The 18,616-nt window shown below is 38.3% G+C and overlaps 1 protein-coding gene across 1 annotated transcript in view; it reads left to right on the top strand.

Moving 5' to 3' along the window:
* Positions 1 to 8,520, top strand: part of ADAM12 (ADAM metallopeptidase domain 12) — a 188,089-nt gene extending 179,569 nt beyond the window's left edge. Inside the window, exons 22-23 of the mRNA XM_030488359.1 lie at positions 5,774 to 5,901; positions 7,158 to 8,520. Of these exons, the coding sequence (XP_030344219.1) occupies positions 5,774 to 5,901; positions 7,158 to 7,218 (189 nt within the window). The 3' untranslated portion in view covers positions 7,219 to 8,520. The remainder of the gene's footprint in view (positions 1 to 5,773; positions 5,902 to 7,157) is intronic.
* Positions 8,521 to 18,616: the final 10,096 nt, after the last annotated feature.

Here is an 18,616-nt window from a genome sequence, read left to right as displayed (position 1 = left end):
TTTGTACAAGTTTAGAAATGTGGTGTGGATATATTGGTTTATTCCAACTGAGGCCATGATCCTAAAATGTAGGATCCTGAACTCTCCCTTCACCACTCAAAAGACACAACAGTTATAAACAAGCTCCATATTACAGGCAAAAAGGCTCATCTTGCCAGCTGCCCGAGCGGAGGCGAAACTGTACAGTTTATTAGCAAGGTGCCAAACACAGTGATTTAGTTTAGGAAGTCAAGTTGCAGATGTCTTCTGCAAGAGCAAAAGATATATTAGCTTGATATGCCTCTGTTCTGCCAAATTGAGGTTGTTTCCCCAGAGCACAGATGTGAAAAGCAGGCTTGTAATTACCCACACTACTTCATGTAGATGTACCTTTCATTGCAATGTTTAAACAGAGCTGGTAACCCCTTTTTTTTGTAATGAGACGCACTTGAAGGTGATATTCAGGGTAAATGAAGTTGTCTGTGCAATTTTCTATGTTAAATTGTCCCTTTTCTCATCACTGGCTTCTCTCTTTTGGTTGCATTTGTAGTGTGACTGTGTCTAAGCAAAGGAATCAGGCACCCAGCTATTTCTGTTCCGTAGACGTTGTGCTATTCTGGATATAGCACAAGATTAAAATGAAGTGAATATCTTTATCACCAAGCTATCTTAAATGAGTATCACATTGATTTGGATGCGCATACTGCAATTCAGTACTCAAATAGCTGTGCCTTGAGTGACTCTGCCTATCTAAACCTAGTGAGGATGTCCAAGGACAGAGAACCTTCTTCCTGCAGCAAACTTGTGAGCTACTCTGAGGCACTTCCACAGTGATTTATAGGTAGATATAGCTATGAGAATCAGTTGCTGAAGTGCAGTGCTTTGAAAAGCAGTTGTAAAAATAACACAGGAAGAAAAAGGGATGAGACAGTGCTGAGCTGCCAAGGCAGTGTGCTTACGTATTATGACAGCAGAAAAAGTGGAGCTATGGATCATTTTGTCTAAATCTGAACATGAATCATTCAGGTTAGATCCAACTTCTACAAGTGTAGACAGTTTAATTGCTTTCAAAATATTCAAGCTTTTTCTTCTTCCCTTTTTCATCTTGCCAGTCACTTACTTTCTTTTTCAGGGGAGTCGGAAATACTGATTCTTTCTAAAATCAATTTTATAGGAAAAATGAAGGAGTATTAGTTTGTATTGCTTTTGTCTTTAGAAGAAGAAATTTCTTCTATTCCCTCTTATCTAGCAACTTATAAGCTTACACTCTCTCCCACTAGCAGAAGACAGATGGAGAAGAGGCCTTCCAAGAAAAGTAACCATTTTTCATTCTGATGGTGTGTCTGTATCTGCCCCAGCCTGTCATCGCACATCAAAGCAGCCCAATGCATGACTGCAATTCATGTTCCTAAGTGCCCTCCCCTTCAAACCCCACATAAAGTGCAAGGTAGAATACCAATCTCTAGTACTGTCATCACCAAAGACTGACAGATCTGAAACTGCCAAAAAGCTTTTCGGCTTGGCAGCTTAAATTAATTGTGGCAGTTACTCCGTCAAGCAAAATATGCTGTTTTCAGTTGCTGCATGAAATAGAAGTAGGACAAACAGGATCAACTCAAGGAAACCTACTGAATAAGCCAGAGTGGCTTCTTCCAAAATCATGTCCATAACCTCAATTCAAGATTGTGAGAAACAGCTACTTTTTATATCCCAGAAAACACTGTATGGGAAGGAAATCTTTTCTTCTGAAGACTTTTGCTCACTTAAAGCCTGGAACAAGTAAATTAACTTGAGAATAGTTTTTAAGCTCGTTTACGTAGATACTACTTAATGTACTTCAGCACTCTCTTGGAAGTGCATCCATCAGGTCATCAAGAGGAAGCACTTTAAAAATCATTGCTATATTCATAATATCATCCAGATGCTCGGTACTGCAGTACAGTGCTGAAGAAGAGGATCTGAAGCCATTCACTGGTTTCTATGGCTTCACAGCTGCTTCCTTCTGCTTCTCACTTCCGAGAAGAATATTGAAGCACAAGCTACATTCCCGCTGCCTCTGGGCTTACAGCAGTGGATAGATAAGGCACAACATACTAAGCAGACTATAAGATAACTCTTTTCCTCTCTAGTGCCTGTTGAGACAACAATGAAGGGATTATTATTTTGCTGTAAATATTGCTATAAAATTTCCTTTCTGATGTAAATAGTAAAAAAACACCACAACAAAAATAACCCAAATTAAACACAAATTATCTGTTGCCAAGTTTAATATTTAACAATCTTTTGACTAATAAACAGCTTTTTCTCATTTCAGATGCTCTTACAAGGCAAACTTAATTTATGGGGCAGATTCACATCAGCATAAATCAGCACAGCACCACTGAAATCAAGGAAATAGTGCAGTTTCATACTAACCAAGGGTTCAGTCCATGCATTCTGATTTGATCACTTCCACTTGGTTTTGTTGGTATTCAGTTGCTGCCTCTGATGCTGTCATCATCTTATTCCCAAAATATATCTCATATTTTACAGGTCATCCTTATTACAGGAAATACAGCTTTGTGCTTTTACTTTTCCCCTTAGTAAAACTGAGCTAGGCTCACCTTCTGCTCACTCTGCCACAGTTATTCCTGTGAATATCTCACCTCAAACCGGCTGTAGACACAGAGGGCTAACACGAATTAAGATCCTGTCTAAATAGGTTGAGGAAGACACTACTTCTTGCCCAGTGCATCTCAGGCAAGAGCCTTCTTCCAGTTGCTTATTTAAAAATCAGTGAAAAAAAGTAAACTTTTATGCACCTGATGGCTTCATAGCTGCTCAATAGGAGAAATATGTTTTTCTGCCTAGCAGAGCTGTAAAAGGAGATCATGACAATATTTAGAACAATCCTTCCCCAAATGCAGGCAGAATGAATGCATTAAATGCTAAGTTGTTGATATAAACCTGGACAAAGAAATCTATTCATAAACTCTTTGTACTGAAGAGCTGAAGCTCTGTAGGGGAAAAAACGGGTTGGGAGGAAGGAGAGATGAAGCAGGGAAGCACAGCCATGGTGATGCTATGAACTGTGTTATAGTCTAGCCAGGACATCAGAGGCTACAGCAAGTTTCCACACATTTTAACATACAAACCTGTATCAATTTGGATTCTTCTGTGTCACAGAAAGAATATAAAAGACCATCCTGTAATATGAGTTTGAGGGAGGGGATTTATTTCTTCAATTTTATTTTCCTCTGCTTCTAAGGATGTTTGTTTTCCTGGTACCATTTTCCAGTGCTGGCATCTGTTTTCTATGAAGTGCTCCTCCATTTTGCTTCACCTCAGCCATTACACAATCTCCATATCCATTTTTATCTGAATTCCCTCTCCACTCTTTCTTTGTTTTACCCTTTCTTACCAGCTTGCCACATTAGACTTTCTTTCAAGCCACTTTGCTGCTTCCTCCTTAAGAGTATAAACTCATTTTTACAAGCTCTGGGAAACAACAAAAAAAGAAATCAGAGTTTCATTTATAATACGATTGATGTTTCAACATACTTCCTCTCGTAGATGAGTCTTCTGGAATAAAGGGGCCTAAAGAATTAGTTTGGCTTTGGCATCAAAAATTATCTTAATGCTCAGCTGTGAGAGGATGCTCCCTCTGCTGCTGAAGAACTGTTCTAGATCAGCACATCTGGATTAGCCATTTCAGCCAGCTTCCCCTGCAAAAAAGAGGGGGAAAATGCAACTAGTAGGATTCCATCCATAGGACAGGGTCAATCTTTCCCTACTATGAGGTATTACAAGTGGTGATTAGATGTAGGACATGGCTAATAAACACAAATAAACAAGGACAGTTCCCTCTTTTTGTTCATTCGTCTTTACCAGATCTTAAGCTCTTCAGATCTTTGTTTCTCTAGATTGCTGAGCCTGGATCCGTCCCTCTTCCCAATTATGGTACCTGAACGTTCAGCCAATTGAAGAGTAAATACAAATTATACAATAACGAATAGGGACTGATCAAGCAAACAGCTGAATACTCATGTGATGAGACTGATTCATGAGATTAATCATGCAAAAGGGCTTGAGGGAAAAGGCCACTTCTATGAAAGCAGTCAAGGGAATGAAGGTTTTGGTTGCTGTCTTTATAATGCTGATGTTTGTGTGTTCATTACAACTTTGTTTTATAACTGCTGTCACACGACGTGATGATGCATGTACATATAAGGTAATGAACATTATGACTTTTAACAAAATTATTACAGAAGCAACTTAAATTTATATTTTACTGCAGAGGTAATTCAGTTATTTAAAAAGTGTCAGTTCCTGCTGTGATCTAACTTGTTCTGAAGTGATTTCATAGTGTAAGAAATTTAGTGCACAAAGTAAACTTTGGTTAAGAAATCTTGATGGCAAGAATTCTCCTCTTAAGAGGTTTAAGGTTCTAGTTCTGTATCGTGGGAAATGATTGTGTGTTGAAGAACTTCTTTTGCTAGTGTTTCATTAAACTCTTTCACCGGCCTAGCCCTACTAGATAAAGCTACATGGAGTATTTATAAACATACTGTTTATTTCATCATTTTCCAGGCTTGATTGTTTCAGGAATATTTGGAATTATTTTGACCCCCAAAGACAGAGCTCACGGACAATCTTCTTATAGCAAGATATCTTTACCTTGGTTTATAGTGTGACTTCTTCTGGATGACACTCAGACTGATTTTTATACTGAATATGAGATTTGGTCATAACAAGAAGTTAAAATAAGAAACTTCATGTCGCAATTTCTCATTCACTCAAGAACTAGTACATGTTCTGCCAAGAGTGAAAAAGAAGAGGGACAGAAAAGGGACATTATATACAGCTTTAAAATGTAGTTTGTGATAAATTTGAAATTCTTATATATGAGGTTTACTTAAGCTCCCACATTTTCTTCCTTGTCAAAATGCCTACTGATAGTCAACCTGCATTTCCTTCTTGAAAGAGCAAACCTTTGCCATAAAAAGTAAGAAAACTAAGGGATGCTCAAAACGAATAATGAAAAGTTGTATTTTATTCATGAGAAATTCATGTATCTGCTTGTTTTGATCACATCTTTTAAAGGATCTTTAACTAGATCATGCTTCTAAGCTCTTCTTGTTTCTTTTTGGTCAGCTTTACTATTGACAGTTATGGCAAACTAATAATAAAGATTAAAATAATTTAGAAAAGGCATGACTATGCAGTTCAAATAATAGAAGGATCTGAAGTGAGGTTTTTGATATATCAGAGAGTTTTTGTGTGCCCTGAGCAAGTCGCTTAATCTATCCCAGTTCTTCATAATGAAGACCACAAATAGACATGTTACCATGTTTGCAGTGTTTCAGGGACCACACAGAAGAGACATTAGCTCATGCCTGACAGCAGATGACTTCTGTTCTTTATTAATGAATCATTTAATTCCACAGAATGAAAGCACAGCAGCATTGCTAAAAACATTCCACAGATGCTACCAATTCAAACCGGACTTGAGCAGTTTGTTTTTGTGGTCATCTGAATTTGCATTTTAAAGTCATTTCTAGTATTTCCATCCTTTTGTATAACTATTTTTACAATGTTGTAAAAGACCAGGTTGCACAGGGCCTTGAGCAACTTGGTCTAGTGGAAGGTGTCCATGCCTGTGGCAGGGGGTTGGAACTAGATGAGCTTTAAGGTCCCTTCCAACCCAAACCAGTCTATGATACTCTGAACTTACCTTCAATTTCTCTCAATTGTTGCTATGTTAATTACGCTATGTCAAATCCAAAGATTAATATGCTCTTATGTTTTATAATAGGAAAACCATAAACCAAACCCTCCTCGGAAGCCTCTACCAGCAGACCCTCTGACCAAAGCGCGCTGCAACAGCGCATGCACAGCAGTGCCTGGACACACAAAACCTCTGCCTCACGTTACTCCTGTAAGGTTAGTTCTATTTAAAATGCCTTAATTTATTGCACTTTGTTCAATGGCAGGTCTAAAATGTCTTGAGTAACCATGCTCTATTGTAACTATTGCTGAGAGCTGTGCAACGACCATTTCTTATTTGTCATAAAAATACACAATATCAGGCTGATTCTCACTGGGAGAATATCAGTGCAATTGCACTGACTTCCACAGAAGTATGAGAATTTATACTACACATGAAGGTTTGACTGTAAACATCTGACTACATTTCCAAAACCTGCCCAAGAAATACAATTCCTTACAAAAGAAAGGAGTTAATAAGCACCAATTTAAAGAGAAACAAAGCTCTCACAGAAAACAGATTTCCTACTCAGACCACCTACAGCATTAGGCTGAGAACTGAATGCTGCTAAGTTCAACAACCAATAAAAGCAATTTTCTGTTCACACACTTCACAATGGAACTTCAATTTATATCATCTGAAAATAATACCCAAAACACTCAGAGAGCACACAAATTGTACTCTTAAAGAATAAAGGATGCTAAAAAAAAGTAAAATGGACATGAAATAACTATGCCCAATGTTAATGGGCAAAGTCCATGATATTTTCTCACTCAATATTCTTCAGTTTCCTAAAAATAAAAAGTGAACTCCAAGGAAGATAAAAGTAGTATTTTAAGCATCAAGAATTCTATGACTGAGACACTTAATTGCTCATAAAAAATAAGAATAGGATGAAGTTAATTTCCTAATACTCCTAACAAAAAGACTACGCGGGTGAACTTTGATTAAGCTCCTGGCTGTCCAGAGAAGCTGTGGCTGCCCCATCCCTGGCAGTGTTCAAGGCCAGGTTGGACACAGGGGCTTGGAGCAACCTGCTCTAGTGGAAAGTGTCCCTGCCTGTGGCAGAGGGTTGGAACTGGATGAGCTTTAAGGTCCTTTCCAACCCAAACCATTCTGGGATTCCATGATTTTTCAAGAGGAAGAGGGAGAAATAAAGAGTTTAAAGAACAACACCTGAAACATTGAGCTAGCTTATCCAACTGGCCAGGCAGCAATTAAAACAGGAACTGAGTTTGCTGGTACATTTATGCTTCTTGATGAGGCTTGTGTATAGAGCAATGTCTGATCTCCTCCCCGTACTAGAGTCCCATGCTACATGTCTGAAGTTAAGTTGGATGACTTTAAGAGGTTTTACGATGCCTCAAGTATGATGCACCGAGAACCAACAGAAGCTTAAATAACAATATGTTGTTTTCTTTCTTTCCAACAGACCTGCTCCTAAGCACCCATCACAAGTACCCAGGTCCAGCAACACTGCTAATGTGAAATGACTAGAAAATCTGACACCTTTATTTTAATAAGTGAAGACAGAAGTTTGCACTATCTTTAAACTCCAGCTGGAGTTCATTTTTATGACAATACTTAGGACTTTTAATGTTTAAAACAGCATTATTTTTAAGAATTCTGAGCTACTGCCTCTGGTGCTGTGCTGTGCTATGGTGCTCTGTATACTTGCTCAGGTACTTGTAAATTATTAATTTATGTTGAATATTTATTACAGTGCAGTGCACTGTAGTAGATATTTTTACCATAGCTGAGTTTTCCTAAGAAGGAAGCCTTTTTTTTGTAACATTTCATTGAACTTGAATAATTCTGCTCTATTGGTCCTATGTAGAGTTTTTAGTTTTGATCTGTTCTTTAAGGAGTGCTGATACTCGTGGATAAATCAAAGGAATAAGCAACTCAGTCTCAATGGTTTATAGCAAACTTTTGACTAAATATGTCAGGGTAAAGAAAAAGAAAATCTTCTGGAACATGGTGAAACGCCTGATATCTGCACACAGATGTGTAACATATGTATGTAACCAAAGTACCGCTCAGTGCTAGCAGTCGTACTGTAAGTTCAGTTTTCACATTACTGTTTGAAATTGTCAAGAAATCTGTGCTGAAAGAGGACGTATTCATGTTGGACAAGTTCTCTTACTCAAGAAGTACTGTATATCATAGAACTGTATTTTTGTTAACCTCATTTTCCTCAGCGCAATATGGTTAGCACATACCAGTGCAGATATCTGGCCTCCCAGTGTCATTACCTTCTTGATGCTTTGGTGATTAAATTCAACTACACTGTGTAAGGTACCATCTTGCTATGTTGCATAGCTGTCCTTGTTTAGACTGACAATAAATTACACACAGGGGGTGGGGGAAAGCCAAGCATTACAAATTACATTTTAAGAATCAACTATTATCCTTATTTCTTTTGCCTCATCGCTCTGCTTATCAACTGTATTTTGCATATTTACTACTGTTTTGTATTTAACTTCTAAAATATTGTTGGGGGTTCCTTAATTTTCAAATCAAAAATATATATTTTAATCCATAGACTTTGGTTATCCTAAAACATGGGGGAAAAAGAATCAGCTCTTTACTATGTGGTAGCATTACATCTGATCTGTACTGTCTCAATAGCATTGCTGAATACAGTTGTTTCACCTATGCTGTAATAAAAACAAGTTTCAAATATCAGTTGAAATAGAGGGAGAAGGAACTAATACCTTATATAGGTTAGTTTCCTCATTGCTTGTAGTTTTTGTTTCTTTAAGCAAAAATAAAAGCATTGATAGAAACTTGGATTTCATTTCAGTACATGTAATTGTTTTTCAGTTTCCCAGATATTCCCCCAAAATCAGGTTTCTTGATAACCTGAATGAACCAAAATAAACCATAGTTTAGTTTGTTGCTGAATAGCAAAAGTAAATGCTTCACAAAAAGCATTTCAATTCTTAAAGCAACTCTAATAGCAACAACTCTGCTTCATGTTTGGAGAATCACTACAACAGCAGGATGCTAATTTATCCTAGGCTCAGCAATGCAGTTAAAGCCAAAATTATGCTTTTCATATATTTTACCTATTTTGTATTTAAAACACTAATTTCTTCCTGTCAACTATAGCTTTGTATCTAAAATAGAGGGGAAGAGGGGGGATCTCAATTTGAAACAGATAGATACATTATCTGTTTACTTGTTTGAATACTCCCATTTTTACAACGACAAGTCATCATGCTTTCTCAAAATGTTTCTGATAACTGCTGAAAATCATAAGATGAAACTGTAAGCGGTGAAAGAAGAAGGTGAAATTAAACTACTAAAAAGTTTGCATTATCTACATTGGAAGTTCTAACATCTGAATTTAAAGGCAGCAGCTTAGGTAAGGCTTAGCACATGTATAAACTTAAAGCTTTAAAGTAACCTTTAGGTTTAAACATAAACATGACCCACCTATGCAGTCTTACAAGTATAGAAATATCCATACAAGGCACCCAGTCCTACCTCTGGAATTGCAAGCAGCCATCTCACCCACACTGAGTCCAGAACCATCCACAGACCATCTGTCCTGGGACCTGAGTACACGAAAGCTGGAAAGATGCTCGGGTGATGCTGAGAACCTGTTGGATATACAGGAGATTGCCTCTTTCCTCCTAGAGAAACAATACACATATACTTCTTCACATATGCAGGAAGATGGCAGAAGCATGACAGCAATGACACTTCTAGGTGACCTGGTCCCAGCACAATGGAGTTTTAAGGCTGAAATGCCTGCATGGTCTTACTGGTGTGTATCCCTCAAAAAGCCCATTACGTGGCTGATAGCATACTCCTGAGATGACCAACACCACAAGCATCAACACTCACTACCCAGTATCACATCTGCTGTTGCTAGAAGGAAAGTTCAGCCATTTATTGTGGATGAGGTGAGAGAGGCCATCAGAGACTTCTGCAACTGAGCAGCAGGAGCCCAGGTGCAATGGGGTATCACTCATGTGATACCTTTTACTGCCTTTAACAATTCATCGATACCACAATCTGGGGGAAAAAATACATTTAAACAAGCTGTGATTACTAAGCAGAAACATATATGTCAAATTTATTAACATTTCTGAAACAAGCAGCTGAAGCATATGTATCTGATAACATGGAATGTGGTCTTACAGTTAAGAGTGCATGATTACATGCACATACTAGCTAATGGATTTACTATCTTATGTTAGGCATGCCTAAAGCTAGATGTTTTTAGCTGTTTGGAAAAAAAAAAAAAATCATAGTTCCCTATCTGAAACCAGGACAAGCAAACCCAAATAGCCTGTAAAATATATACTACCATTACTTAAACCAACAAAAGGTAGTTACTGGCATACTATAAGCTGATTTTCCTCATAGCTAAACAAACAGACAAGTAGGTGCAATGTGTATGACAGTCATGTAATCTGGAATCCTTCCAATTAGCAGATATGCAAATATATTGATATATATTCAGATGCAGAAAAGGCTCTGTAGCTTGCAGTAAGGGCTGGACCAAACAGGCTCTCAAATACTTGTTTTGCTTTTGTGCAGTCTTTTCCCCCAGGAGGTGAGTAGTAGCTGGCTGTGGGATGGTTTCATACCAAATTAGTGTCTTTATGATTAGACATGCAGATGTCACATAAATTCCATTGTGAGAAACGGATGAATTGGTTTACATTCTTAAGGACAGAATAAGCAAACAAATTACAGTGGGACACAATAGCACGTGAAATTCAACATTTGCTACTCTGTGGTAGCTGCTCTGCGCATGGACCTGTAGTATCTGCTTTCAAAGAAGGGTTTAAGTGCTGTTGTAATATTTTCATCTCTATGCTCAGCAAACTTTAACTTTTAAATCGCCTTTAACAATTAAGCTACATCATCCCTTCAATCCTCATTATTTTATAGTGTTCAGTTTATTTTGGTGGGAAAGATCTGAACAGACGATGCTGATACCTGCTCTTCCTTTCTATTGTGTTCTTCCATACACATATATTAAAAAAAGCCATTAGCTGCATTGGCTGTCCTGCCAACTGAAATCACAGAAAGAGCTGAGCACAGGAAGAGTGTGTAGTAGACACGTGGAATACAAAGTGAGCAGCATGAAGCAGAAAGTCTCACACAACAGCCTTTGTTCAAGTGATTACAGAGCAGAAGTAGCTTACCTGCTTCTCCATGGGCCAGGATTAGCTTTGGGCAAGCTACACCAGATAGGGCACTTTTCAAGTATATGGCATTGAACGGCTTCACCTGAGCTGAGTGTGAGCACAAAGTTTACAGTGTTCTATCACCTTCTGCGTAGTCCTCCCACCGTGAAAATTTAATGCAATTTATATTAAAATAAAAATATCCTCACCGGTCTATAGCAATTAACCACCATTTCGTCCTTTCTGTGCAATCTAGATAGCCTCCTACTAAAAATATGTTGATATAAAATATCATTTTGTCTAAGGTTTTGTTCAATGACTCTTTCAAGAGTAGGCTACATACAATAATACCCTATGTACAAAAATGCAACAATTAAAGTAAATTATTTAACACCAGGCTAAGTCAAGTCCAAAAATAAAGGGTTTACGTTTAAAGGGAAGAGTACTTTTTTCTGAGTAGAGTTGAACAGTGGCAATTTATTTTTACCTTCTCATCACTGCCACTGTCACACTGGTCTGAAAAGACCTCAAGCCACTTAGATCAGACTATTTCACTATTAAAGTTGTAAATTACTTTTTAATTTTGAAAGCCAAAAGCTAAGTATATTTTTTTTTACAAAGAAGATACATCAGACTACTTATAGCCTAATACCCTTTCCTGAAAGAATATTAAATGCCCCAACACCTTGAGCATATTCTTTACTTACTTCTAGAGCTGAAGATCAATTTGCTGCCCTACCACTGTGCTCATGATCTGAAGTAAAAGAAGCATCTCCTTAGAAAATGTAAAGATGAATATTAACAAGGTTGGATGAAAAATGCCAATTTTTTACTAAAGGGACAGTCATGAAAGTAGAAAAGGTCTTGAAGAAGAGAGGGAAGCAGTAGAGATGAAAAAAACCCAATTAATTCAGCATTTCATTTCCAGCAGCTTAAAGACAGTGTGCAATATCCTCAGGGGAATGCCAAAAAATATGTTTGTTTGTTTGAGTTTCTTGCTTTACATCTAATTCTGCATGCAAGAGGGTTTTGGGTTTGTTATAAGAAAACAGTGACTGTAAACCTTGTAGACAGATAGATACACTTAAATACAGGAGAAAATGCTGAAGAGGAGGCTGAGCTCCATTATTTAATGAGCACCAAGGACCCAGAAACATGAATAATAGAGGTGAAACAGGCATATTACAGCGTTCAACTGAGGTCCAGTATTCATATTTACACTTTCTTGGTGGAAAAAAAACAGTTGTCTGAGTGACCCATCTCTGAGCTGGAAGATAAGGAAATAATAGCAGTTTTTCTCTTCATTTTTCTGTCTTCTAACAAAGTGACCAAGCACCAAACAACTAAAAGTCATAAAAAATGGAGAAGGAAATACATTTTAAAAAAATAAACTCAGAACCAGAAAATCAATATACAGAAATTATTCATATCTGCCTGTAAAAGCTTACAGTCTTACAGGAGTCCTTTATAATATTAGAAGGCAAAACCCATAGCATATTCCTTTTAACAATAACAAAAGAGAGAGAAAGCTACATTTACTTTACCTATCTCATTTTTAACAGCAGTTTCTCCTCTACTTTCCAGCATCAAAAGAACAGGTTTTCTATTCTTGTGTAATACTGACACAGATAAGTTTGATGAAGAGCATTTTGGAAGAGCTGCATTACTTTACCTGCCCTGTGCCAACCTGCATTCATACTGTGCAACCTCAATCATGACTACACTTGAAGGAGAACCATAATGGTCAATATTTCAGAGAATCATCAACATTAGAAATTAGATCCTAAAAACTACCTGAGAAAACAATCTCGACAGCTAGCTGTTGTAGCTGCAGGTCTGGGTATGTTCTCCTGGAGCCCAAGCAGTACATAATTAAACAACAACCCTAAATCCTGTCTGAAAGGTATAATCCACACCCTATACCAATCTAATACAGGGTGCTGGTGGCTGGCATTTAAGTATGGACCAAGGTTTTAAGAAAGCATGGGCAGCAAAGTACTTTCATACCCCTGGTGCCGCTTACAGCCCACGCAAGGATGCAGCACAGGGTCATTAGATTGATATAGAAACTATTCATTTTGGCAGTAAGTAAAGCCTAATAACTCAGAAACTGCATCAAACAGATGGGCTGAAAGAGTTTTTAGGTAATGCCCAAGTAGTCTGCATGAGACTTATGTATTTATATAAAAACATTGGTCAGGAACAGCTGTACAAATCAAACTCCTTGTTTATCACTGCCATGTTTTTAAAGTGCATTAGGAATGTATTAAAGGTAATTCAATGAATACATTCAGTGCTTACAATTCTTCTCCCTAAAATGTATTTTGGATAAATTTTGAACTATTCCTTCCTTTCTAATTATTTTCAACCTATTACGTTAAATTACTAACCTAAATTAAAGAAAAAGAACAGTTCTGAAGACAGAAAGTGCTCTGGATTTTCTACAGCAGAGAGATTACATAGAATTCTGATATTCTCAAGCATTCAGGAAGACATAGCAAGCTACAAGACGCTACCTTTAATATGATTTGGGTGGTTTTAACCTTCTAGAGCTTGTGTTTCCACTTTCAAGTCTGGCTGCCCTACCCATCACCTGAGGGAGTGCACATAGTGAGTTCAGAGGTCCCTCTGTCTTAGCAATACCTGCATAGTGTACATCTACACCTTAGTAGCCCTGCAATAAGCACATCCACACATGCATTTTTCTATTCAGTTCTCTTCAAGAAGGCCTGCGCAATCTTGGCCCTTCCATATCCAGGATACCCTTTCTTCACGTATTCCCTCTTTAGCATTTTGGGGTCTTTTTCTGCCATATGTTTCTTTTGTTGTATCCTCTTTGTGCTCTGTTGTCTTTTTGACAGACTTACGGCTTCCCCAGCCAATTTTATCTAAATCCTCTAGATGAATGAGTTTCTTTTTCCCTTCTTATTTCAGCTGCCTTTTGAGCATTATTTTTGCTTTTCCAAGGCATGCAGACTCAAAACATTCCCACAGCAGCACTGTGCCTGGCTCAGATGGGCACACTTGGTATTTCTGCAAGTGAGGAGAGCCCCAGGTCCCTAAAAGAAGCCTGCTGTGGGTACTGCTCATTTTTTATGCCAGAGCATAAAGCTAAATTTCAGATTTACTACCTGAGTAATTCTCAGTGTCTCTAGTTTCTTCCATGAAGCTTTGCAACCTCAGATGTCCATTAATAATCCCCAGAAGCACTATCATAAATAACAAGAAAGACAGTTAAATTGATCATTGGAATCGATAAATTACACTTGCAATGTGCTCACATTCCAGATTTCTTTTCTCCTACAGCTTTGACTATTCCAGACTGTTGAAATGCCCTGAGACCTTGTTTCTTCATTCAGGCTGCACCTGAACACCCTCTCAGCACTGACTGTTCAGATTCCTCCCATCTGGAACACACTGAAGTTTCTGAAGGCTGTAACCAAAACTTATTTTCCAATGAGAGGCCTGGTTACTGCTGGAACTTTTTAACTTCACTTCTTTCATCACTTCAAGCCAATCATGACTATTAACAATACCCTCTGTCCAAAAAAATCTTTACTATTGCAAAGCCAGTGCTTTTCCCAGCACCTAGTTCTGATCATAGACGCTTTAGATTGTTTTCTGTGTGCATAAGGTCTCCTTGAGGGCTCAGTTATTCATTTCATATCAGAACCTCATCCAAGAAAATATATTCACCATCTGACTCTGTTAGAATGGGTACAGCCACAAGCACTCCACACCAAAAAGGACCAACTTTTCTGTAGAAGTCTATGACATAACCAGAGCCATAACAATCTCTATCCTGAGTGACTGTGTAGTCACTGGAGTCTTGGAATGCTTTAAATACAGATACTACATTGGTTCAGCAATTTTATCACTGGTGACCAGAGCTCATCTCATCAGACAGGAAGCAACTTTAATGCCTTTCATACAGAATGTGCCTATTTCAAGCACTGAGGATGCAGAAACGCAACAATAAAAACATTATGGTTGCAAGAAAGTTATAGAGAATGTGTTGAATTTGGTAATTTTCCAATTGATATTCATCTCCAGTAGCAGCCCTAAGTCAACCACAGTACAAGAAAACAGGCAAAAGCTTAAGGAAGAAAAGCTATTTCCCAGTGCAATGCAGTTCTTGAAGCAGCACTATCCTGCATCTTCAAAGTCTCTTGTCTTTTGAGGAACAAAAAACATTACTGCCCTTTATGCTCTGGAAACAACATGAAAAAAGTCAAGACAAATACCTCTCAGCATTTAGTGCTATAAGGGAAGTTTTCCAGATTTCACCTCTCAGGACATGTTCACCCACATCAGAGCAAGTCCAGGGCAATGCCTCTTGGAGAGCTGCAGTTCCCAGTAAATAACTTCTCCTTCCTTCTTGTCTAAAAGCATCAAACCATAGGCATGAATAGCACATTATACTGTACAGCATTACAAATACATCGAGTAATAAAAATTATACCATTGTAAGCACCTTAGCCATAAAATTACTAGTACAACAAATATCCAGTAGCATTAAAGCTATTAAGACAGAAACTCTGGTAACCTAGTGATGGCTGAGACAGTGATTTTAGATTTAGATTAGATAGATTGAGATGAGCTCTGAGGCAGAAGTTCTTCCCTGTGAGGGTGCTGAGGCGCTGGCACAGGGTGCCCAGAGAAGCTGTGGCTGCCCCATCCCTGGCAGTGTTCAAGGCCAGGTTGGACACAGGGGCTTGGAGCAACCTGCTCTAGTGGAAGGTGTCCCTGCCCGTGGCAGGGGGTTGGAACTGGATGAGCTTTAAGGTCCCTTCCAACCCAAACCATCCTATGCCAGAATTGAGTCACCATATGCTTAGGTTAATGTTGGGAGCAGAGTGATGTGAGCTGAGGGACAGAGAATCTCATCACAACTCACAGCTCCCAAATGAGAGTGCTGGGAAGAAATGGGATTTGCAAGGGGAGAGAAAAAACCAGCCTCACCCTCAAAATACCCAGGAAAGGAATACAAGACTAAATTCTATCCCACAGTAGACAAGTTTTGAGTGACACCTATACTGTTAGAAAACCATTAGGCAAAACTTGAGCTTATCTAACACATACCCGGCCTTCTCTCGCCTCTTGCTCTGTCAGCACTCCTGCAGGAACTTCTATCAACCTGATTTTTCTTCTGAACCTAAACTTATTTTACAGGTCATAAATTTAATTTCTCAGTGCTTTAGGTTATCCACCATTCTCAATTAAAATAACATTATATCCATCAATCCTTATCTCTGAATCTTCAGCTTTTCATTTAGTCGCCCAGCCGTCTTGATCAGAGCTTTTCAACACCTTATCAACTGCAACCATATTGATTAAATTATACCACCCATTTGCTAATATTTACTGAGCCATTACTAAATATGCCCAATTTTGTTTGCTAATGCACATTTGTATCTCTCTTTGATGTGAAACCAAAACCAGGCAATCCTCCCCATCTCCTGCTTCACTGAAACCTGCAAATAAAACAAAATATCATACTTTTATTAAAGTATATACCTATGTTATTAAAAAGGTACAATTATAAGCAAGTAAGGTTCCCTATTATATGCTGTATCAACTACTAATGCGAAAATTTCTTTCCTCCCTGTTCCCTAATAAGGAACTCTTATTTTCCCATTAATTAAATATAGCTAAAGAGGAGAGATCTAATTACAAAACTACTACAATGGAAGCATCACTGTCCTAAAGACTTAGAGGTTATTCTATTTATTGCCATCATATTAGTAGGTTTTATTCATTTCTCCATTTTTCAGCCATTTTCACAGTTCTTCCCTCTTCTGAACCCATGCCATTGTCATCATCCTTTCAGGCAAATAAGGTTCAATTAAGCAGCAGCACTCCTTTGCCAAAAGGATTCAGAAATGTATCAGTGCAGGACTAAATGAGTATTAAAGAATAATCTCTTCACATGTGGGACAATGCTGTCCTCTCTGCAAAATGTATAGATGAAACACCTACATTACAGCTCTCTTCAATCATCTATTCTATAACAAGACAACATCAAGGAATCACAGAATCATAGAATGGTTTGGGTTGGAAAGGACCTTAAGATCCTCTAGTTCCAACCCCTGCCTGCAGCCCAGGGCAAAGCTGTATGGCCTTCCAAAAAGCACCTTGTGATCTCAGGTGCTTCACCATCCCCAGCTGACCAGCAAAAGTAGCTAATGTCAGGCTGTAATATTCAAAATACAGAAGAAAGGGCAATTGACCTGCTGCAAAACCAGGGCATCCTCATCACTATAAGAATGCTACTGTGGAAGCTTCTGATAAATAAGAGGGAAAATATACCCGTGGTAGCCTAACTCTAACGTGATTGAACTGAAAATACTTGATCCTGTGAAGACAAGGAATAACAATATAAATGTATTATAAAAGCTTGATGCACTCCTAAGAGCTTTCTGAAGCCTCTTGGAGGGTCACCTCACTTCAGAGGAGGGTAAGAGGATAGACAAGAGTGCAGAAACAAGCTGGGAAATCCACATTTGAATTGCAACTCTCCTACTGCCTTAATTACCCACTGGTGCAGAAAGGGGATGGTATTACATTGTCTATTTTACATCCAATGTCATTCTTCTTCCTACTGAATTCTCAGTTCCAACTCTGGTGCAAGGGTGCGACCCTTATATTTCCAGATACTGGGTGGAAACTATTGAAACCTAAAGGACCTGGACTTCCAAAAGACACAAAGTGTGGCTCTGAAAATAAGTTTCTTTCTTCTTGGGTAAATTCCTAAAACATCCTTTTCATATTGAAAAGGAAAATGTATTTAAGATGCTTTTATCCTCCAGAGGTTTGTAACTGCATTTTTATACCACCTTTTGCTGGAGGTCAGTGGCACTAACCACTGAAATAAAACCAGCAGGTAGGTTTCTCTGGTAGTTCTTCCGATGCTTCAATACAGTCAAGTGTGTGCGCCTGGAACAGCTTTCAGCAGCTGTTTAACATCCCCATCAGCTCTCTAGTTAAGCATTATCTCCAGCACAAATGGAGATATTAAACTGTGCAGCTTTTCCTCAGTGAATGTCTCGATTTGCCTTAGTCATAGGAATATAAAAGCTGGCAGGGACCTCATGAAGCCTCTAGTCTGACTCATGTTCAAAGCAGGGTCAGCTCTAGGGTCTGACCAGCTTGCTCAGAGACTTATCTAGTTCAGGCTTGAAAACTTCTAAGGGTGAAGATGGGGCACAACCTCTCTTGGCTACCTCTTCCACTGTTCGGCAGCCCTCATGGTGAAGAGCTTTCCAGCCAAAAGCCTCTCTTGCTTGAGTTCACATCTGTTGCCACATCATCAGTGGTCTTTAAGCATCTATAGAATTAGACAGACTGAAGGCATTGGTGAAGTTTAAAACATTAGACTAATGAGTGTTTTTCTTGTATTTTCACTCTTATCCTTTCTCTCTTTTTGTTGAATGCCGTGCCTCAGGTGATCTCAACATCATCAATTGTACTGGCCACACCAGAGGTTTTGGGATGATCCACTTAATTTAGTTTAAAATCATTCTGGTTCTCAAAAGCTGAACCATAGTAGGAAATTAAAATAAAGGCAACAATTCAATAATAAATCAATCAATAAAATAAAATAAAATATCTATGAAAGAACCCTATAATATTGTAGCACTCCAGCTAAAGAAATATCTCAGAGATTATTATTTTCTTAAAAAATTAAAACATTGGATGATTGTGTTGATTTTCAGCTGACATCCTCTGCTACTCCAACTCT

This window comes from Strigops habroptila, chromosome 5 (genome assembly GCF_004027225.2).
Source record: "Strigops habroptila isolate Jane chromosome 5, bStrHab1.2.pri, whole genome shotgun sequence".
Classification (NCBI taxonomy): Eukaryota; Metazoa; Chordata; class Aves; order Psittaciformes; family Psittacidae; genus Strigops; species Strigops habroptila.
Note: the sequence above shows the minus strand (reverse complement) of the source record. Positions and strands in the feature narration are given on the sequence as shown.